General features: G+C 38.7%; 1 protein-coding gene across 8 annotated transcripts in view; it reads left to right on the top strand.

The window, feature by feature from the left end:
- The window catches only part of LAMA2 (laminin subunit alpha 2), a 401,748-nt gene that overhangs the window by 17,693 nt on the left and 361,217 nt on the right, over positions 1 to 22,838 (top strand). For 4 of the 8 annotated variants that reach the window (XM_072036022.1, XM_072036019.1, XM_072036020.1 and 1 more), the window contains exon 1: positions 5,987 to 6,187. The exons of 1 other annotated variant lie outside the window; for it this stretch is intronic. In XM_072036022.1, coding sequence (XP_071892123.1) covers positions 6,094 to 6,187 — 94 coding nt within the window. In that variant the 5' untranslated portion in view covers positions 5,987 to 6,093. Of the gene's footprint in view, positions 1 to 5,986; positions 6,188 to 22,838 lie in introns of those variants that run through there. 3 more of the 8 variants (XM_072036026.1, XM_072036024.1, XM_072036021.1) reach the window with 1 other exon arrangement.

Genomic DNA, 22,838 nt, shown 5'->3' with positions numbered 1-22,838 from the left:
GATGGGTGAGCAATTGGCTGACAGGCAGGGCTCAAAGGGTTGTGGTAAATGGAGCCACATCTGGCTGGCGGATGGTCACTAGTGGTGTCCCTCATGGCTCCATTTTAGGGCCAGTCCTCTTCAGTGTTTTTATAAATGATTTGGACTAGATAAATTTTATAAATGATTTAGAACTAGAAGGTGTTCTGAGCAAATTTGCCGACGACACCAAACTTGGAGGAGTTGAGGACTTGAATGAGGGTGGAAAGGCCTTGCAGAGAGACCTGGACAGATTGGAGAGCTGGGCAATCACCAACTGCATGAAGTTTAACAAGAACAAGTGCCAGGTCCTGCACCTGGGACATGGTAACCCTGGCAATACGTACAGACTGGGCGATGAGACGCTGGGGAGCAGCCATGCAGAGAGGGACCTGGGGGTTGTAGTTGACAGCAAGTTGAATATGAGCCAGCAGCATGCCCTGGCAGCCAGGAGGGCCAACTGTATCCTGGGGTGCATCAAGCACAGCATTGCTAGTCGGTCGAGGGAGGTGATTGTCCCACTCTACTCTGCGCTGGTGCGGCCTCACCTCGAGTACTGCGTGCAGTTCTGGGCACCACAGTACAAGAAGGACATAAGCTGTTGGAGAGTGTCCAGAGGAGGGCAACAAAGATGGTGAAGGGCCTAGAGGGGAAGACGTATGAGGAGCGGCTGTGGTCACTGGGCCTGTTCAGCTTGGAGAAGAGGAGGCTGAAGGGGACCTTATTGCAGTCTACAACATCCTCGTGAGGGGGAATGGAGAGGCAGGTGACCTATTCTCTGTAAACACCAGTGACAGGACCCACAGGAATGGTGTTAAGCTGGGGCAGGGGAACTTTAGGCTTGACATCAGAAGGGGGTTCTTCACAGAGAGGGTGGTTGCACACTGGAACAGGCTCCCCAGTGAAGTAGTCACTGCACCGAGCCTGTCTGAATTTAAAAAGCAATTGGACTGTGCACTTAGTCACATGGTCTAAACTTTTTGTTAGACCAGTGCGGTGCCAGGATTTGGACTTAATGATCCTTAAGGGTCCCTTCCAACTCAGGATATTCTATGATTCTATGATTCTACGATCTCAGTTTTTCAGCCTTTTCACTTGTCTTTTGCCAGCCCCTTCCCTAGTACCTGTTTTGGATGAGCAAAACCCTGGCATGGGGATATCTCTGGTTCCTCCTGACTTTTGGCTCAACCACTGACCATATCTCACCTTGCCCTTAAAATTGGTTAAATATTTTATTGTTGTGAGTCACACATTTCAGCTCCTCCTAAGTGCTGTATGTGCTTCTCTCTGTCTTTACACTTTTTTTCATATTAATTTGCTTTACCTTCTGATTACAGTCCTCTTAGGAATATAGGACAGGGTTGCACAAGTCATCAAATCCATTCATCTGTCTTTTGCAGGCAAGTTTGTCATGAAACTACTTTCATAAATCTGCAGAGCTCTACCTTCAAATCAATTAAATTTTCTCCTCTTGCTCTCCTGACAGAAGACGGTTTCCACATGTAATAATTAGAAACTATCTTAGAATCATAGAGTCATTAAGGTTGGAAAAGACCTCCAAGATCACCTGGTCCAACCATGACCCTACTAATGTCACCCACTAAACCTTGTCCCTAAGCACCACGCCCAACCTTTCCTTAAACACCCCCAGGGATGGTGACTCCATCATCTCCCTGACCAACCTGTGTCAATGCCTGACTACTCTTTCTGAGAAGAAATTTCTCCTAATTTCCAGCTCCTGGCACATCTTGAGGCCATTCCCTCTAGTCCGATCACTAGTTATCTGCAAGAAGAGGCTGACCCCCAGCTCTCTACCACTTTCTTTCAGGCAGTTGTAGCGAGCAATAAGGTCTCCCCTGAGTCTTCTCTTCTCCAGACTAAACAACCCCAGTTCCCTCAGCCGCTCCTCATAAGACTTGTGTTCCAGGCCCTTCATCAGCTTTGTAGCCCTTCTCTGGACATGCTCCAGGGCCTCAATATCCTTCGTGTAGTGAGGGGCCCAAAACTGAACACAGTACTCAAGGTGCAGTCTCATTAGAGCAGAGTACATGGACATGATCAGCTCCCTGGTGATCTTCCAGTTTTCCAGCCTATACTCATCTATATCTCACTTACGCCCATTTCCTTTTGTGACAATACCATCCATTAACATCCCTGATATACTGTCTCATGTCTTTCAGTCTTCATTTTATTAGGTTAAACAAATCAAGGCTTTCTAATATCTATATTTGAGTTAAGTTCTCCATTCCCCAGAGGCTTCTGCTCTGTTTAAGTCTGAATTCATTTTTCTTGAACATGGGTGATCATAATTCCCTATGATATCCTAGGTGGGATGTAACAGTACAACAGTATTAATTTTCAGATCTTCACTGGAAATATTTTATCTGATCCTATGTCTTATGTACCCTAGGCACTAGCTGATTTCATAGCTTTATCTTTCTTGTCACTCAAAAATGCTTTGTGAGTAATGTTCACCCAGGAGTTTCACCTGGCTAGATTCTCTATTGTTAATTCTCATAAGAAGTGGTTATTGTTAGTCTTTATGTGCATGACCCTGGATCTTATATTATTTAGGATCGGTACCTTCTAATTTTCTGTTACTTCAGTAATCAAGAACAAAAATTGCATACGTTTATGGTCATGCCCAATCTTAATCTATCAGCAAAACTCATTAAAAACAAAACAAAACAAAACAAAACAAAACAAAAACAAAAAAACTCATTTTTGTGCAAAGATCACAAAGATACTAAGTGACATTTGTCCCCAGATAAACTGTTACCCGATTTGACTGACATCCTTCTTTCAGCCCAGCAGTTCTCACTTCAACAAATGCTAGAGCTGACAGCTTCATATTAGTCTCCATTTTGCCCAGCTTGTCATGGTGGTGGGCGTACCAGCAGGCCCTGCAGCCTCTTCTCCCTGCTTCTATGGGTTTGGCTGCCAGTGCTCAGGGTCCAGACATGTGACCTTGTGTCCGGCCATAGTGACAGAGCTGTGTGAGGAAGAGCTGGGAGAAACCTTGCTGGTGCCTCCCTGCTTTGCATGGGTGCTGCATTTAAACTCAGACCCTCGCCCCTGGTCTCTGCCTGCATTCTGCCTGCCTTGGCACCTCAGTGATCCAGACCCTGATTTGCAGAGCTGGCTTCCTGGCTTGACCTCAGATCTGTCTCCTCACTTTGAACCAGTCCAGAGATCTGGACTCTTGACTGATCCTAGTTATTGTCGGCAGACCTTCTCTGCTTTCATTCACGTACTGTGGGACCAAGCCCCACTGAAGAGATCACTACCGTGCCTGCCTCAGTGTTGTCTTCACCTTCTTACTCATTTCAGTTTTTGGAGCAGCCCCTTCTCACTGCTTCTTGACAGAGCTTGGCATTTCACAGTATGAAATTATTTCCTGTGGTTCAGATGTGAAAATTGTAGTTGATTTAATAAGCCAGGAGGTTATCCTGGCATATCTTGTCTCTCTGCGTCCCCAAACTATTAAAGTTTATGGCTCTGGTGTACAGTTACAGAGGTGTCAGTGCTGGCTCTGAGTGGTGATTAGGTACCAGGGTATGACAGCAGTACAGCTGTACTGGCAGTGGGTCCTTACAACGCCAACTCACATTAAAGACCACACAGGCTCAACAGTAGGAAAAGCCGATTTGAAGAAAAGGTCAGGTAAATAACATATGTTGGGTTTAATATTGGTGTAATATTGATATTTTGGGAAGTAGAGACCTCTACAACCAATCTGCTGTTGATCTTAATAGTTCATGAGTCATAGAGATATTTTAGCAGAGACTTAAAAAGAGGAAAACATGCCGGGGCAGACACTGAAAAGTGCTAGCTTTTGTTTTCAAGAGTAATAGCAACCTGAGAAGCTGCACTGACAACAATGAATTTGAGTCATCTCTGTGTATGAATTAAAAGGGTGACAGGATCTGAGTGGCATTTGAACATATAGACAAAACTCTAACCCATTGCAACCCCTGTAAGTGATGAATCCATATCTGAGTCTACTACCTAAGATCTGAGGAGACCTTCACATAAAGCAGAAGACGATGTTGCCTTCAGGTCTCACTTGTGGTTTCTACAGTCTGCTTCTGGAGTGTTTTCTCAAACTCATCCCTTGGGTTAGCAGCCCTCAAAGCTGTGGGAAGGATCTCTCCAGCTGGGGATTTTGCAACTCATGCTAATCTGGCTGGTACACAGCAGCTATCACCATGTTTGGCCTAGCACCCTCGGCAGTTCTATGCAACCGATAAATGTGCTTCTAGAGTCAAACTGGTGTAGACTTGGTCAAATCCTTAGCAATAAAACTGACACTGAATTCTCCAAGTTGCAGGCATACAATTGGGGTGAAGTGGTTTTAATAAAGTAACTTATAGCTTATTCCTCTCACATATGTACACAATCCTTCATAGTCAAAGTATTTGTATGAAGAGAATTACAGAGGGAGAAGCAGCCAGAAATTAAGGACAATTACTGCTGATGTGGAAACACTTGATGGACTAAACAGGCAGTGAAAAAGCTGTGGGTAGTGCCATAAACACCATCTCCCTTTCTGTCCCTCATGTCTCATTGTATACTTCTACAACAAAGCAAATAGTTTTTGAGATGAAAACCATCAAGATGAATCTTGAACTTGGGTTTCTCTGTAAGAAGTGCAGAAGGTCACTACATAATCTCTCAGCAAGAAGAATGGAGCATTTTCCATTTGCTTCTGAGTGACAAATGGCTGAGCATATAAGAGCATTATTGTTGCTGCATTTTCTTGGGAGAGGAGGCACAGCAGCTTCTAGACTGCCACGGAAGTGATGTGTATCCTTTAACAGCAGTACAGGCACCAGAACCCAGGCTATTTGGGGTGAAACCTCAAAAGCGAGCCATTGCAGTGAAGAGAAAGAACAAGTCTACTTAGTGCATGATGACGGGAAGAAACAAACAGGCTGTGTTGCTGGATGCAACAGTCTATTGTACGCAAAATGCTGTGTTCCCTTGAATCTGGGTTTGGAGTAACAACAGAAATTCACCAACAGAAAAGGCTGTGGTTTGGGAGCTGAACTAGACAATATAACAAATTCAGAAGTCTTTTTCTGGACACCAGACATATCTATAAAGTTGCTTAATGCTGACTTCAGCAAGTAAAGATGTGTTTGTGTGCATACATACTGAAGTACTTATGTCAGGAAATACATACAATTGCAAAACACAAAGAACGTTCAGTTTGAAGTTCTGTGCTGGATGGTCTGTAAAGGGTGACTGTGCAAGCCAGAATCAGCCTTGTTTTTGTACCTTCTGCAGTTCAGCCAAGTTCTGTTTTTCTACCAATCACCACTATTATGCACTTCTTCAGTCTGCTTATATGCAGGTTCCAAGTCTTGCCGTACACGTCCTTCAATTTTTCAGAATCTGTTTTATTATTTATTTTTAGATTTTTTTTTCTATTCAGAAAACCACGCAATAGATTTTAATCAGCATTTTAACGCAACATTAATTTTTCCTTTACGCATTGCTACAGATTTTATTTCCTGTCACGCGTATAGCACTGACAGCGTTACTTCAAGACACAACTGCCATACGACTTCAAGACACAGCTGGGGAAACGCATTTGGCTGAGTTGCAGTTCTAGTTTTCCAATTAAAAAAATAAATAAATAAAATATTATTTTCACCGTACAGGCATTTTCCTGCCTTTTAGATAACTTGCCAAACGTTCAGTTTTCCAGACAGTGAACTGGGGACACCGTTCCCAGACGGGACCGACGAGCGCCGTTTCCCTCCCGCCCGCTCGGGGCCGTGACAGGAGGGTGGGTGCCGGGGCTGCGGGGGGCACCGGCAGCGGCCGTTAACGGCGGTTTAACGGCTCCGCGCGCGCTCAGCGCCTCAGCGCCCCCCGAGGGAGCGGGCAAGGGGCCACCGCGGAGCGGCGGGGCGGAGAGCGGCGGGGCGGGGTGGGGGGAGCAGGGGTGTGTCCTGCTCCCGTCCCGGGGCAGCGGGGGGCTCCTTGCCTCTGCCGGGCGGCGGCGGCTCACTCGGCTCGCTGTCCCGCGGCGGGACGAGGCGGCAGCAGCTGGGCTGCCCGGGAGCGATGGCACGGCAAAGTTTGCTGCTGCTGCTGCTGCCGCTCCTCGCTGCGCTCGGCAGCCGAGGCCAGCCGCCGCCGCCGCCGCCGCCGCAAAGAGGTACAGGGGAGCGGGGAGCGAGGCGAGAGAGAGCGGGAGTCGTGAGGCGCGGGGCCCGAGGGCTGCTGGTGGCGGGGCGTAGGGCGCAGCCTCACGGCCGCGGCGGGGCAGCAGGTGCCCGAGGGGTGCCGAGCCGCCTTGGGCGCCCCCGAAGCGCCGCTCGGGCACGGCGGTGCCGCCCTGTGCCCAGCCCTCCCCGCCCTGTGCCCGCCTCGGGGCAGGTGCTGAGTGAAACGCCTGCGGGCTGCTCGGGCTGCCTTTAGGTCCGGCGGCGGCTCGGTGCGCTCACAGAACGTGGCAAAAGGTGTTAAAAGCTAACCACGAGTGGAGGGGGTGTTGGGGCCGTTGTATCCTGCCTTAGCAGTCAGCCTCTTACACGTACAAACATCGCCCGTTGCGTAGTGGTTAGGTGTGTTGACGACAAGTTCTCTCTCTCATTTTTTTTTTTTTTTTTTGCTTGCTTGCTTTTTTGGTTATTAGTCTGTGAATGATCAAAAAAGGTGTAGAGGTATGGGAGAAGTGAATATTGTCGAATTTACCAGTTCTCATAGGAAACAAATAAAACGCTCTTCAGCTCGAAGTATCCCTTCTACTGCCTGCATTTGATGCCCTTTACATTTTTAGCCCTGCTAAATAGAATTCAGTAAGGAGATACCATGCGTGTGTTAAAATAAAACTGATTGAGGTCACTCGAATAGCGGCTACTTTCTAGTTGCCCTTGATGCCTTGCTGTAAATTGAACGCATTGGATTACAAATTTTTGGTCAGTGTAAGGTTTACTCTACTTTAAAGATACGATACAGTGTCGTTTAAGGGGGAAAAAAAAAGTGTCTCAAGCTGCTGACTTCTTAATACTAATTTTACTTCATGAGGATAAATGATGTTTAATCAAGTATCTCTGTAGATGCTAAAGTAACCCAGGGATAAAATCCCTCACAGATTCATGCTGTGGTTGGTTGGATGATGAATTATTGGCAAACACTGAAGACTGAAATTTTAAAAGTAAAGCATTTAAGATATAGTAACTCATGCGTTTTTCGTATATATATATTTTTTTCCTTCTGGCTAATTCATTTTTTTTTTTCAGCCAGAAAAACACTGATTTGGCATTTCTTTTAATATTCTCTCTCTCTCTCTTTCTCTCACACACACACTTTTGGAGAAAATGCTTTGCTAATGCAACTCTTTTTGTTTGTTGGTTGGTTGGTTTTGTTTTTGTTGTTGTAACCCCTGCAGTGAAGGGATATGATTGTTATTTTCCTTTTAAGTGAGAAGTGGGTGTCTTGGGCTTTCATCTGCTGCACCACTGGTGTTATGAGTTCTGGTAATCCAGTAAGGAACTCTGGGACTTTTATTTCACTGTTATGGGATGCTGATGGGACTTTTTAAACCTCACAGTTGAATTCAAGTGCTGGCCTTTCAATTTTTTAAAACATTTACTGTCTCTTGTAAATTTCTTTCTAAGATCTTTTAGAGCTGCTAGGAGGTGCTAGCACTATGTAGATATCACTGCCTCACCCAGACAAAGGCATACTGAACTCCTTTGTAATGCAGAAAGTTCAAAAAATGTGTCTTCACTGAGTCCTGGGGGAGATGTAACATATACAAGAGTGTTACAAGACATTTGGTTTATACCTTTAGGCTTACAGCTTTTGTTTTTTCCAGTTTATAGTTATTTGGTAATATCTGTAACACTGGATGGTGTTACTGTGCAATTATTAGCACCAGTCAGATGTCTGTGGAGAAAATTATGTAACAGAGCTGCAATGCTTTGAAAAACAGTGTTTGAGACATCACAATGAATTCCCATGTTGTTTTTAAGAACAGAACAAGAACATTTTGCACCTCAAACATGAGAACAATCTGTAATCCCTTTTTTTTTTTTTTTTTTTTTTTTTTTTTTAAAGTTGGTAGGAGATTCATTGTGGCCGGAAACCTGGAGTTAATTTCAAGGATTTTTTTCTTTTTTGTTTCAGCTACAGATGTTAGTCGTTCTTCTTCTGTATGAACACTAAGTAGTCGTGTAGAATTTCTCATAAAATGGCAGTATCAGAACCAGGAGGGCTTGTACGAATGTACGTCACAGTGTTTCTTAAAGGTATGCGTAACTTAGAGTTACGACAAACTTATTGAAGCACTATATAATGTACCTTTTAAAACTTAAACCTTGGTTCATCCTCTTTCCAATGGAATGTGAGAGAAGCAAAATAGTAATAGTTTAAAAAGGAGTACCAAATCTGCATTGGATCTTGAAGAATCCTCCTAAAGAGCTATCATAGGAGAGAACTGAAACTATGTATCTGTGAAAGGTGAAACTGGTAGGGACGGGGCTAAATAACCCATACACTGCAGGGTAACTTGATCTATGGTCTCAGCTGCTGAGAGCAATAGAGATAGAGCGTGAAGTGCAGGTGTTACTTCACATCTCAAAAATCTGAATGTAAGATGTGAAATTTCTCCCTTGAAAGGGAAACAAGGGGTGAACGTCAACATTATATTAGCAGAATATCACTGGTGCCAAGCAATGAATCGTGACTGATTGGTCAGCATTTTTAAGTCTGCTTGTAGGGGTAGATTTTATGAATGAGTTTTCAGGGTGTAGATCAAAATAGCAATATAGTACATTATACGTATGCCCAATATAGTACATTATATGTATATGCTACTAAATATTTTTCATGTAAACTTTCGGTGATCTGGAAATTAGATTTTATTTATTTATTTATTTAATGCATGTATACCAGACAGATCTTGGTTGGTTCTAGAAACTCCACTAGGAGTACTGACTGCCACCTTGTCAATAAGACTTAACTGGCCCCAAATCTTGGTGCACTGCTGCCCTAAAAATATGTTGTGATTATTTGTAAATTATACTTTGAAATTGTTTTCCATACTGTTTCCTTCCAATTTAATAACCAGTTGAGAAAGTGAAAGCAGAATATATTAGTATGGGGTTTAGGTTTAGAGTGTGAGAAAGGAAAATGCAGTAATAAAAATTCCAACTAAGGTATTGGGAACAGGTAGAATTGTCCATTCTGACTAGAAACATAAATTTGTGTGTGTGTGTTTTGTTAACATGCTTTAATCTGAAATAATCTCAGCCAAACTGGCAGAGGTAGGTCTTCTACAAGAATCTGTGAATTTCTCCAGGCAACAAACAAAACCATTTACAGCACTTTATGTTAGAAATCCTTATTATTCATTTTTCCTCTTACAACTTTTTTTTTTTTTTTTTTTGCAGGCATCTTTCTTACTAGGCTTGAAGTACTAGGGTCAGAATGGTGGTTATTTAACCTGTTCCAAAAATCCCCTTTAAAATAATACAGCGAACAATCATTTTTAATTAATTCAGGCTGGAGGAAGAAATCCACCCACACGTAATTCTTAGCCAGCTACTTGGAGTGACAGTTTTTTGAGATTATTGTATTTTGGAGTAAGAGGCAGCAATGAAATCCCTGGTGTAGGGATTTTTTTTTTTGTCTTTTGGTTTGTCTGTCTTTCTTCAAGTCTAGACTCATTATATCTGTAGGTCAGGAATGGTAATAGGATGCAAATACGTACAAACATGAAACTGATTATCTCCTTTTCTTTCCCCACTTTCTTCTTAGACAGCAAGCCCCTAGTTACTGGGTATTTTTCCTTCTGAATGAGAGCTCTGTCTACAATATCTGAGAGTTCTTATGTCCCACACTAACAATAATATGGGCAACATCTTGCTTACAGCTGTAAAGTACAGACTAAAATATTTGCTGAACTTTATACTGAATCCATCCATGTCTTTGAAATAAGAAAGGGATTTCCTTGATGCCTGCCAGTAAAACTAGTTCATGAGTGGGCTCCTGCTGATGACTACATGTTATTTTCTTGTACCAGCTACTGCGGTTGATGGCCAGTTCCTGGTTCCTCCTTTACTGCAGTTTTAATATTGTCTTTAATCCAGAAGTATAATAAGAGACAAAATGAAGAAAACAGCAATGAGGTTTGGACCATTTACTTGTGTACCCCATGGATAAGGTAGAGATTAGACTTTATTATTATTATTATTATTATTATTATCATCATTTTTAGGATTATTATTATTAATTTATTTTTAGGATTTATTTTTATTAGAAAAATTGTAGGATTTACAGAAAAAGTAACTTGAATTATTGTGAGTTTTGTCCTCAGGAATAACTAAAATCTCTCAGGATTGTTGAAAAGAGAAATAAAACAAAACAAATAGTTGTTACTGCCCCTATTTTTTTCAGCAGTTTGGTCTCTATTTGTTACACCATAGCATCACAAGGATTTTCCTAAGACCGTGCTCCCTGCCAGATTCCTCCAGCGGACATTATCTTTAAATCAGACCTTGTAATAAACATGAGACTCTAAAGCAGCTGTAGCAGTATTATGCCAGGGAACTCTTGTGAAACCTCAGGAAGAAGATGAACATTCCCACAGAGTGGATTATCCAAATACCATTACAATGCCTTGTTCTGTCCCAACCGACATGTGCTTCTGCTTCTGTCATAATTCATGGATTAAAGGTGTAATAAAAAAGAAAATTAAAAAATTAAAATTAGAAAATTAAAAAAAAAAAGAAATAGTGAACAAAGTACGTTTTTTTTAAAATATTTTTATAGCTATATCAGTTATTATGGCAAGTGGGTCATTCTTCACTTATCTCAATGAGTTGGGGCAGTGTTTGAGGTCAGTTAGAAAGAAAAACTCTTCATCAGGAGAGTTAAGTGAATAGTTCTAATCATATTGTATTTTTCCCACTGCTATGGGAAAAGGAAGCAAAGCTGGGGGTTGGTAGTGGATCTGAGAGGTGCAAGAAAAATAAATCAAAATCACTGCTTTCTGCAAATTTCTGGTTAGAGTGAGAGGTGATTTAGGATTTATTTGCTTTTCTACAGATATTCCAGGTCCTCAGACGAACCCTGAGTTAGAATTTTAGATGGCACTTTCACTTTGGTGGTCTTTAGGTTTTGCTGGAAGATGCTGAACACAGCACTGCATTCTTCTCTTCATGCCAGCTGCTCAAAGGTCTGCCATTCTGTTGCACAGAAGTACCTGGATAATTTATATTATAGAGAAATGCATCACACATTAACTTATCTGGAGTGTATTCTGCACTACTATACAATTTGTTGAATAACTTCTAGGCTGGGAGAAGAAATGATGAAAAGCATTATTTATTCATATCATTGTGCTTCTAAATACATATAATAAAATCTGAGGTTGCAGTGATAACTGTCTTGTGCATTTTCTAAACCTGGCTACAGTATTAGGGAATACAAGTAATCTGGATTCCGCTGAAAGCCAGAGAGCTCTACAAAGTAAGAAGAAATCCATGCTTGGTAAAGAATGTGAACTAACATAAGTAAAACATACATGACTTTTGAATTTGATACTGGAAAACACCAGAATGTGTATTTGCGCAAATTTCCGAAATGGTGATTTGAGTGTGATTCAGTTGCACATCTGATTTAGTTGTATGAATTATGCCTACATTTTCTGTAGTGGCAATAAAAAACACATGATTGCAGCATGTCAAAAATACACCAACAGTGAATAAAAGAATTCCCATATACAGTCCATGGCATAAAACATAATATGTTGCTCGTTGCCTCTTGGCATCGATATAATTGGACAAAGATTTCTATTAATCATTCCTTTTCAAAGCAGAATGAGTTTTCACAAAAAAAAAAAAAAAAAAAAAAAAAAAAAAAAAAAAAAATCTTTACCATGTAAAGTAAAAAACAAAAACAAAAACAAAAACGTGTGCACACACACATTCATTTAATTGAAAAAATTATATTTGTAATATGCACACTGAATTCTCCTTTTAAGCATAGCAACTTTCTACAGCTGGGCACAGCCTTTTAAATGAATTCTATTGTACTAAGGCTGTGTGTTATGTGGGCTTAGGGGCTGTGTAAGTTGGATCAGCTTCTCCCTCCCTGTCAGTTTTGGTATGGTTATATAGTAAATATGGCAAATATTTTCTAAATTCAGAGTAGGTGGGAAGCTTTTATATGCATACCCTATAATCATTGATTATGCATGCAGCTGCAGTTTCCTCCCCCAGCTGCAGCTTTGATGTGGAGAATAAGGTGGTCATTTGCCAGCAAAATTAAAAGTTAAACACTTGTACTGGCTTTATAGCTTATAGTTAACTAGAGGAGAAAATGCACTGAGCCTGCTTGCTGCATTGGTAAGAGTTATTTGAAAGTGACTTTGAAGCTTATAGTTTAATTGATGAAAATTTTTGTTGCATAGAAAAGTGATGAAAAAGTAGTAATAATAATCAAGAGCTCGAGTCACTTCCTGAGTAAATTGGATGTTATCTCGGAAGAAAAAAGTGGAACTGAAGTTATAGAGTCATTTTTCTGTTCATGGAAGATAGCCTTATCCTTTGGTCAGTGTTGTTGCTTTCTTTGTTTCTCTTCCTGTTGTCCTTCTTAGATGATAATATCTAAAGGGATCAATGGATGCAGCTGTGTTCTAATGTAGTGGTTCTTCATGGTGATAACACATCTGTGGCTATTTGTACAGTACTTTGCTTCTATTTAAAATACCTGTATTTCCTAACATATCTATTTAAAGCTTCAGTGGTTCAGAGGTGGTGAGAGGTTTTTATGCAACTGTTTCACTGGTTTTTATCTCCACCTGTTGTCTTTCATCTTGGTAAGTCCGGTAATATAACTCAAAATAGCAAAATTAGAGGTATGCCACTAATAAGAGAGAGATCAGTGATTGATTTAGTATGTTATTTTTGGTAGACAGTAGAAGTGCATGTATAGTTCTTTTTACAGTCTTTCGATGCTTTTCATTACCTATACCAAATCTGTTTTAGAAGAGAGGATGGCCTTTTCTTGCAAGATTCATTTTTGGCTTCTAATTTGAACACGCATCTTGCTGATATATATGCAGCTGATACATAAGTGCTCATCTTAAAAATGTTACTTGAGAAACAGAATGATATTTTTGAGGGGAAAAGTTTGGGGAGATAAGACTATTTATATCTGTCTGCAAGAATCAAAATAAAAATAGCTAGATATTCTGTGAGATGACTGCTAACAGACCAGGCTTTCTGCTTCAGAAATTAAACTTTGCTGGTATTAAGCCTTCTCATGGTATTACAAGTTCTTTAGGATTAAAATAGAAGCACCATATATTCAGAAGTTGATATGGTGCTGGACCACATGTAGAAAGTAGTTCAGGAGAAAAATAGTGGTGATGAGCAAGCTAATGAAAGATGTAATGTAACTTCTGATTGTGATTAGCTTTATAGAGGACACAGGTAATTAATGCCAAAAGGTTTTTGATCTATGCAGATACAGGACAGGAATGCTGATTTATTGAGGTGTAAACTCTTGAGTATAGGATTTGTTTTTCACATGAATGTGGTTGTGGAGTCAGCTTAGGTATAGAGTCAGCTTGGTTAAGGCTGATGAGTAATATCAGTTCAGCTCTAGGGGAATTTGGCATTTATGAAAAGATGTAAAGAACTTGGTGTGAAAGTGCTGATAGAATAATGACATTATATTTCAACCTATTGTTGAAATCAGCCTCCTTAGTGGGAAAATAGAAGCTGGCAAATACGGTTCTAATACTTAAAAAGGCCTCAAACAGTGATCTTGTAGCTATAATTTTAGAACTGAACACATTCATAGACACAAGAAAGAATAGAATTAGTGAATACATGGATAAATATGTTGTGATGGAGAGAGTCTTTTTAAGGAAGAAATTGTATACTACATAGGTAAGTGTTCAAAGGATTTGTGTTAGACATACTAATAAGCGCTATGCTGTCATTATAGTATGTATACTTGGGCTTTCAAAAAAGCATCTGAGAATATCTGTGAGTATATTTTAAATTGTAGAGAAATCAAGTGAAACGGTGGAACAATGAATGGAATTGGGGGAAAGTGAGTGTGTATTAAAGGATCAAAAATGGAAAAGAAACTAGAGATGGGTGTGTGGCAGAACACTTTGAAACTGCCCAGTGCTTGCTGGATATGTCCAGGAAGCTGAGGTAATGCTGTACAGTGGTGCTTGCTGAGAAACGCGAGGGGACAGTGGAATGAAAACAGGCCCTGCATGGACTGAGATGTTCCTGCTCCTTTCCTTTCATTCTGTTCCCAAACCCTCTTGATTTTTTTTTCCTTATGATCTGGAGGGTAAGAAGGTTATGAGGGAACAATACTGACACAAATATAACATTGGTTAGAATCAGTGAGACACTTATCAAGGCTAAGCAGTTCCAGTTTTCTCAGTCTCAACTTGTAGGACAAATGTTCCAAACCGAGAATCTTCTTTAGGACCCCTTGCTGGACTGTCTCTAAAATGTCCCAACCTTGTACTCAGCATTTGTGTTCTCGGACACAGTGCTCAAGAGGTACTCTCACCAGTGCTGAGCAGAGATCTCCTGCCTCAGGCTGCTGGTACCACTCCTAATGCTGGCCAGAATGCTGCTGGCCTTCTTTGCTATGAGGGTGCATTGCTGACTCTAGCTTTTTCCCAAAAACACTTTTTCCCAAAATACAAAAATTAAGATGCTTCTGAGGAAGTAGCAACTTAAGCATACACTGACCACCCTGACTTCTTGAAGACAGACTGCATATATGGCAGGGAACTATTGCTGTGTGTATCTGTTCCTGCTTTTCCTTGGGCAGTGAACACTAGCAACAGAGAGGATGCTGGGCTAGATAGACCTTGTTCAAACCTATCTTGGTAACTTTTATGTTTTTCTATTTGTAGTTTAGATTGAAGTTAGCATATTGCTGACATTGGTAGAAGACCTGCAGGAATGGTGTTATGACCCACAGGAATGGTGTCAAGCTGTGACGGGTAGGTTCAGGCTGGATATCAAGAAGAGATTCTTCACTGAGAGGGGTTGTCGTGCACTGGAACAGGCTCCCCAGGGATGTAGGCTCAGCTCATCATAGGCTCAGCTATTAAAGATCCAGTAATTAATAAATATTCTGCTTTATGTAATTGTTTGCTGCTATGAGTACTCACAAATTCTAGTTCTACAGAAGATCATTTATATACCATCACTTTCCAGAAGAATCTCTTCATCTCTGTGTAAGATGGGATAATTTGTAGGCAGCCTTCTTCAAAGGTGATGAAGCTCCAATGCAGAGACTGCTTTTTATCTCCTACCTCAGTTCTGTGCATCTGTGAAACAAACCAGTGGTTCATTTTTCATGCCAGAAATTCTCATTTGTCTCACTTCCCCTTCGTTTTAGTTATAAATATTTTCATAAGACTTTTGTCTGGAAATGTGAAAAATCACAGCATGGAAAAGTCTACTGCACAAACACTTCCAGTAAGTTAGGAAAAGTAAGGCTGAAATGGTTTTGACATCAGTTGTTGCCCTAGCTTACTGATAAATGCAAAGTAAAAACTGCTACTCTGACACGCATAATGTGGACATTAGCTATTACCCCTCTTCATTAGTTATTACCAATCTGTATTTGTGTTTATATATTGCTGTTGAGAAAACAGGCATTTTTCTTCCCAGTAACTGTTCCGTAGGTGATCAGCTGTGTGAGAAAGAAGCTGAATGGCCTGAGTAGCATATGCCTATGATTACTGGGCATACCCCTAATGTCGAATGTGACTTGAGCATTTGTACTGCTCAGGTGCATGCCTTTGAATGTGGAGTGTGTAGGGCACCATTCTAAACTCTTCTTGTCCCACAAAGTAGGGCTATTTCTAGGAATTAGAGTAGATTTCTGCAACATGGTATGAAAATAAATATTTCCAATCAATTAAAAATACACTGAATTAATCCATTAATTGACCTAAGTAACTCTGTTAAAAAAGAAAAAAAGTTCAAAAATGAGTCACCATTAAGACCATCTAGGATGAAATCAAATTGCTCAATCTGCTTCAAAAATTTGAGTAATTATTGCATTTCATGTTAAGAAGTCATTATATTCTACATCTATAATGTAGTATCTGTCTACAGTATGATGAAGACTGGACAATTGTTTTCTAGAAGTGAAACAGAATTTATGTATTCCATGCTAGACCAAAACCATAGAGAGTCCAAGGAAATAATTTTCCCTCATTCACTACTTGGTTTTCATTTATGGCTGTTAGTTAAAGTATCTGAGTAAAAATACCTGATACCATGTGATGTGTACTTAGCTTGGTGAGAAAGTTGGATTTGCTTGACGTTACCGCAGAATTCTTACTGCCTTCCTTGAGGCAAGAATTTAATTCCTGGCCTTTATGAAGGGAGTATACAAGCCAGTACACAACATTCTGTTCTGTTTTAATGTTCTGCTGAACATATGTGTGTGTAAGCCATTTATTTCTATTATGACTGGAAGAACAAGAGGAGCCAGAGGGTCCCAGAGCTGTCAGAATGAATAGCTAGGCTGAAGAAATAGCTGTAGTTGAAAACTAGTGACTGAGTCCCAAGGGAGAGTGATTAAGAAGTGTTCTTTCCTGTTTAAATGAGACTTTGTTTCTATCTTTGTGCCAACTCCCTTGACTTCATAGTGTACCTAAACAGTGAACAAAAACAATTACATTTTAGGATAAATTTATTGTCAAAATGGCATGAGAGGGGAGGCTCTTTAAAAAACAGATCCATAGTGATCTTCATTAGGAATTAAATGTTTCTGTGTCCAAGCTGAAATCTTTTCATTGTATTTTCTGGGTAGAAGAAACAGCTCTTCTGAATCTGTGAGAATCAAAGCAATGATTAGCATGTCATCAGATGGTATTTCCAGAAACCCACTCTTGTGTTTCATGAACGTTCATCACTCCTACATATCTGCTTCTGAGTATATGTGTTTTATGAAGCACTTGACCAACGGTAGTTTCAAACAGGCATTTAATTCTTTATGTATATTTCTTGTAATTTTTACTAGTGCAATAAAACTTCAGTAATGGATTCAGTGTCTTAAGAAATAAGCATAATTTTTTTTTTTTAATTTATTTAATTTCTAGGAGTATTTTGTTCCATTTTTATTAATAAAGCTTATTGTGTGGCAACTTATTTTTGATTTTAAGCTGGATTTAATGTGTAAGAGTAAACAGATTTTAAAATATGGTGCTTCTCAGTGTTAGTTTCCACTAGGGAATATAATTAGCATGAAAGAAAATGAATGTATTTGTTTTGAAGAATCTACTTTTTTTTTTTTTTTTTTTTTTTTTTTTAAGCAAACACACACTTTTTCTTTTCTTCTTGAATATCTTTGCAGCTTTTATTCTAAAACAAACTCTGAAGTTTTTAACTGGTAGTTGTTAGTGGATGTTATATCTTACTAATTTTTTTCTCTATTTTCTTATCTCAATTTTTGTCCCCAGTGTGCTGTACCATACAGTGGAAGATTTTGGTTTCATCACAATATATGTTCCTCTGCCAACATACACAATACAACATAGATAATGTTTAGAATTACTGTATATTACTAAGCTGCATTAAAATTCCAACTGAAGTAATTTTCTAGGACTTTCAGACTTTGGGAACAGTTTTGAGATAATCAGTAATTTTAATGTTAGACTGTAGATATACCTGAGCTACAGACCAGGCAGTTTAAAGCAGACAGATTGGCTGCTAGACATGGCCTAGTTGTGGCAAAATAGACTGATGGACTCAAAGCAGAAACAGGTAGGGAAATTGTAGCTGTTCTGCCATACTTTGCTGTTATGCGTAGTATTATTTTAAAGAACATTCTTGATTAGAAACGGGGAATGTTTCCCACCCTTACAAGAAGCCTGTTGTGTTCCAGTATTGTTATTACTCTTCCCTTTTGCTGTGGAAAATCTCTGCACAGCTTTCTTTAACAGAAATATCTGTCTAGAGTAGATGTGTACTTGGAAGGTAAGTTTTCTTTCCAATTCATAGATGAAGCTTGTACTCTGATATTTAGGTAAGTGCTTCTGATATAATGGGTCTATAATGGAATACATAATTAATTTTGTAATTCTATTAATGTTATTAAATCTAGTAGGTTTGATACTTATGCTCACTAACTTATTTGTGGGTCTGGCAGCTTACTGAAGGAAAAAGATGTGGTGCACACCCCTTGGAATAGTTTGCTTGTCGTTCAGTCTTGTGCCTGAGAAAAAAGACTCAAGGGAATTATTTCAATAGGCCCAGCAACAGCAGTGTTGTCTCTTGGAGATGCATTGTCAGACAGTGAACTGACCTTCTTCTGCAGAAAAAGGGGTGATCTTTATTTTTTTTCCCAAAGGAAGGGGTGCTCTTCTTCACAATATACTTTTAAAAAATACAGTATTTCTGAAGATAAATGCTCTCTGGTACTGGATGGTCTACTGTTACCTTAGATTATTTGAAATGTGTGATACAACATTGTTTGTTCTCTTTGAAATCTGTGATTGATCTGCTTGAATCATACTCACTTTGAAACTATACATTTTTTACAGAGGTTTTTAAATCAATTAATGGATTAATTCATCAGTATATTTTCAGTTAACTGGAAATACTCTGTAGAGAGATGTATATTTCAGAGATAGTTATTGCAGTCTTTGTGAATGTGAGTGAGTAGGCCCCCATATTTATCAGTTGATTTCAAAAACATAAACATGGTAAGTACGTGCTTTTAAAATTGTTATTTGTATTAAGGTGATCCTCAGTGGTGTGGAGAGGAGGGTGAAGCTGGATGTAGTAAATACTCTGTAAATTGTTAGAGATACTGTCCTTTATTTAATGTGCTACACTTTCAGTGTAAGCATTTGTAAAATAAAAACATGCTCAGTATGGGATTTTTGAAAAACATCCACTTATTATTATTAGCTGAACGATTTGTTTTTGCAGAGTCAGACCCTAGAAGGACAAGTAATATATGAAGGATGTAGAAGCTTATTGACCTTCTAAGTCAGATCAAAATACATCTTTTTGTTTTTGCTAATAAACTACTTATTGCAAACTTGGTATTTGAACAACATAAGCAGGAAGTTTTACATTTAAATAAAGGTTAAAAAATAATGTCCTAGATTTGCATCTGGATTTTGTTACCAGTCTCAAGATGCTACCCAGAACAACAGCATGCAGCATGGGAAATCTGATAATGTTGTGAATCTTTCAACATTATGCATTCTGGCATGAGCATGGTTTCCTGTAGTATTGCTGATATGCCAGATAAAACAAACCTGTGTCCAAAATCAACCTCTGTTATAAATTGATGCTCTTTGTTATCCATATTTGTGCTGTAATATGTGATTAACTGTTTCCTATCAGAAAAGGAAGAACATTATTTCAATGTTGCTTCTAAATGATAAGCAATTACAACCTCCATGACTGTTTAGTTCAAATAAAGTCAAACAATGCCACATATAAATAATATCATTTTAAGCTACATTTAATTGTAGTAGCACTTCTATTCAAAGCATCATCTTCAGGGTAACAAACCATTTTCATGTTTCTTCAATGGAAGTTAAACCTTCCACCATGGTGATGAAATTACTGTGATTTGACCTCCTCAAAATAAGCATTTATTTTTTTCTCATTTTGTTGAAATGATGTACAACAAACTACATTGTCTGTAAAATTAAACTCCAACAGCAAAATTTGGTATGCACAAATAAAATAATTTATTTTGCTCTCTTTTTCTGAATGCTGAATAGAATTTGTGAATAAAAATGTCAAGGTCTGGTCCCTTCCCATCCATTTGTTTGTTTGTTTATTTATTTATTTATTTTGCCTGAGCGGTCTTCCATCAGAGGGCTACAGTGCGAATTCCAAAACCAATATTTCAGTATTAAACTACGAGAGAGCTTTGGTGCCTTTCAGCTCTAAAATATATAGAGTTACACAGTAGTCCCCTATCTTACAAGATGGTCAAATTTTTTAAAGGATCAAGAAAGTTTTGAGAGAAATGATGTTCTCTCTTAACATTTTATTTCTTTGTTAGCTCAATAAGGCAGTTCAGAAGCATAACAAGGAGGAAAAAATAAAAGAAAAGAAAAAAGAAAACTATCACAGAAACTCAAGCCATTGAGACATAAAGTGTTGGGGGAAGTATCTATACCAGCTAACATTATGATTGTAGTTTGATCAGGGCGATACTCTTTCTATCAAATGTTGATACAGTTACTTTCTTTCATACAACATTTCAGAGTAGGAGTATGAGGTACTCTCTGATATGTCTTCTGAAGGAGACTTACTCTTATCTCAAAAAAGAGAGTAACTTCTCCCAGTTTAAATATTCCACTTTCTCATGTGATGCCCTGGTACTGTTAGGAGGGAAAAAAAAAAAAAAAAAAAAAAAAAAGGCAGGTGATGTGGAAAGAATTAATATAAGTGAAAGGAGGATTATGTATTTAGTAATTGAGACCTGTACTGTTTAGATAGAAGGACAAGGAACAAATGTAAGTGAGAATATTGTTGTCGAAGTTACAACAATCTCTTATGCTGAAAAACTGGACTAGGTTACTCTCCATGGCTGAAAAGCCATGCTTTCTTTTGCTCTCTCTGGACCAACTGAATATTCAAGAATTCACAGGAGAACAGGTTCACTAGAAAAGTAAAAATACCTACTCTGTCTCTCTTCTACACTAGTTTGGAATTTGGACCAGTGTCCTGATAGATGGAAACCATGCATTTAAATCTTTTTTAGACAAATCTGGATAAATTTTCTGTACTGATGCTATTCAGTTTGTTTGAGCAATGTATTTCTGAAATGAAGTCTTAGAAAATGAGCATTACTTGTAGTATTGCTAAGACTGAAGCTGAAATAACCAGAACTGAAACAACTCAAAAACTAAGATATATATATATACATATGTAAGTTCAAATATATATATATATATATATATATATATGAGCATTGTTATATCTTAGTACAACTGGATGGAGATATTTTTTCTATAATTTCATAATATTTATGTAGGCAATGAAAGTTTATATGAAAAAGCGTATAAAGTTTTCAATGGCAAAACTGAGAATAGAAACCAACTAAAAATGCCTTCTCTAGCCTCTTTATTACACAACTATACTCACATAGAAATGTTTTTAATTTGCTGTATAGTCCAGCGTTTATGAAAAGAAATTACATCTGTAAAATATTGCTTGCAGCTGTAGTTATTGCGCAGTGATATTAGGTAAAGATTGCTATTATGGAAGGAGGAGGAATCATATTTCTAGTTCTTATTTTGAAATGTATGGAGGTTGAATTCAGGAAATAGGTATGATGTTGACTTTTATTTTTAATCCCAGTAGGGAGGTAAGAGCAGGAAAACCTTGTTCTCTGCATGGTGGAACAGTGTCGAATTATAGTTTTCATTCTCCAATAGTTCAATTTCATTTAATCTAGATTATGCAGACAGTTCTGCTTAAACATACAAAAATTTCAGATTTGTAAAATATTCCAAATACTATCAGGGAAGAAAGGATGAGAACATGGCAGCTTTGAAACACTGACAACCGCATGCCTGGGTACCCATGAAGGCAGAAGCAGATGACTTTCAAACTTGGCTACGGGAAGACTATTATTTTTTTCCTGACTACTTTAATTTTTATATTTCTGAAAAATAAAATAGCCTCAGAAATCAGAATCTCATTTTGAGTTTTACTTTTTTATTTATACGGCAAAGAGAGTACCTAGTACCAAGGTGATGATGTCTTAATTCATTGTGATTTTCTGTGTTATTATCACTAAACAAACCAGCCTGGAAATAAACCAATTCTATTAGAGCATTAGACAACTTTTGGTGGTTATTTTATTCTTTTATTCTCTTATTTTTTCACTTCTTCCCAGTAGAAATCTCCCTTAATTTATTTTTTTATTTTTTTAGGCAGGATGAAATGAGGGAATTTTAGATCTCGTAGGTTCTTCTTAAAGACTTTGTGATTTATAGCAAGGAGTAAGTTACCACATATGTCATGAAGTCTTCTGGGGAAATGTGGGAAAAGGTACAATTCTTTTCTCAAATCTCTAAGGGCACAGGATGTGATCAGAATTCTTGGAAGCATGATTTTTGTTGTAAAATGGAAATGTTGCATACAGAAAGACAAAAAAAAAGATTGCATCTGCGTAGCATGACAAAGCCTGATTCTTGCTCTGAAAGGAGCAGCTGTGATTTCCATTACCTTCAGAGAACAGGCGTGGTTCATGCTCACTACCTCACCAGATCTGAGTAGATTTATTTGAAAGGAACTTGGCTATCTTGCCACTGAACTTCAGTAAACAAAATAAAATGCATGTGCTTTCCTTTGAGATTTCCTTGTACTTTCTTTCTAGAGCTGAGACAACAGAAGATGCTTTGCATTAACAGCATAAGACTAGAAAAACAACTGTTACTGGAAAGTCTGCTTGTCCTTTTGAAAGTTGCAATTATGCATGACTTAGACATCAATGCATATGACCTCCATGCAATGGTCATGACTGCTATGGAGGTATTTTCAGAACGTATGGCTAATGGACTAGCACAATTTCATGCCCTTTCAGCATGGTAAATTTTTTGGTGTGTAGTTTTAAGGAAAGGCCTTTAGAACTGGGGAAGGCAGGATTTGTCAAGCCTTTCCTTAAAATCTCTGTGACATGTGGAACATATATCAAGATATCTGATGAGCATAGGTTTCAGTGAACATTTTTCAGCGATGTCATTAATGTTAGATGAACTCCAGATACTATTTTTTTTTTTAATTTATTAGAATGTAATCCTTTTTAATTGGGTG

This window comes from Anas platyrhynchos, chromosome 3, assembly GCF_047663525.1.
Source record: "Anas platyrhynchos isolate ZD024472 breed Pekin duck chromosome 3, IASCAAS_PekinDuck_T2T, whole genome shotgun sequence".
Classification (NCBI taxonomy): domain Eukaryota; kingdom Metazoa; phylum Chordata; class Aves; order Anseriformes; family Anatidae; genus Anas; species Anas platyrhynchos.
This window is presented reverse-complemented; position numbering and strand designations above follow the sequence as displayed.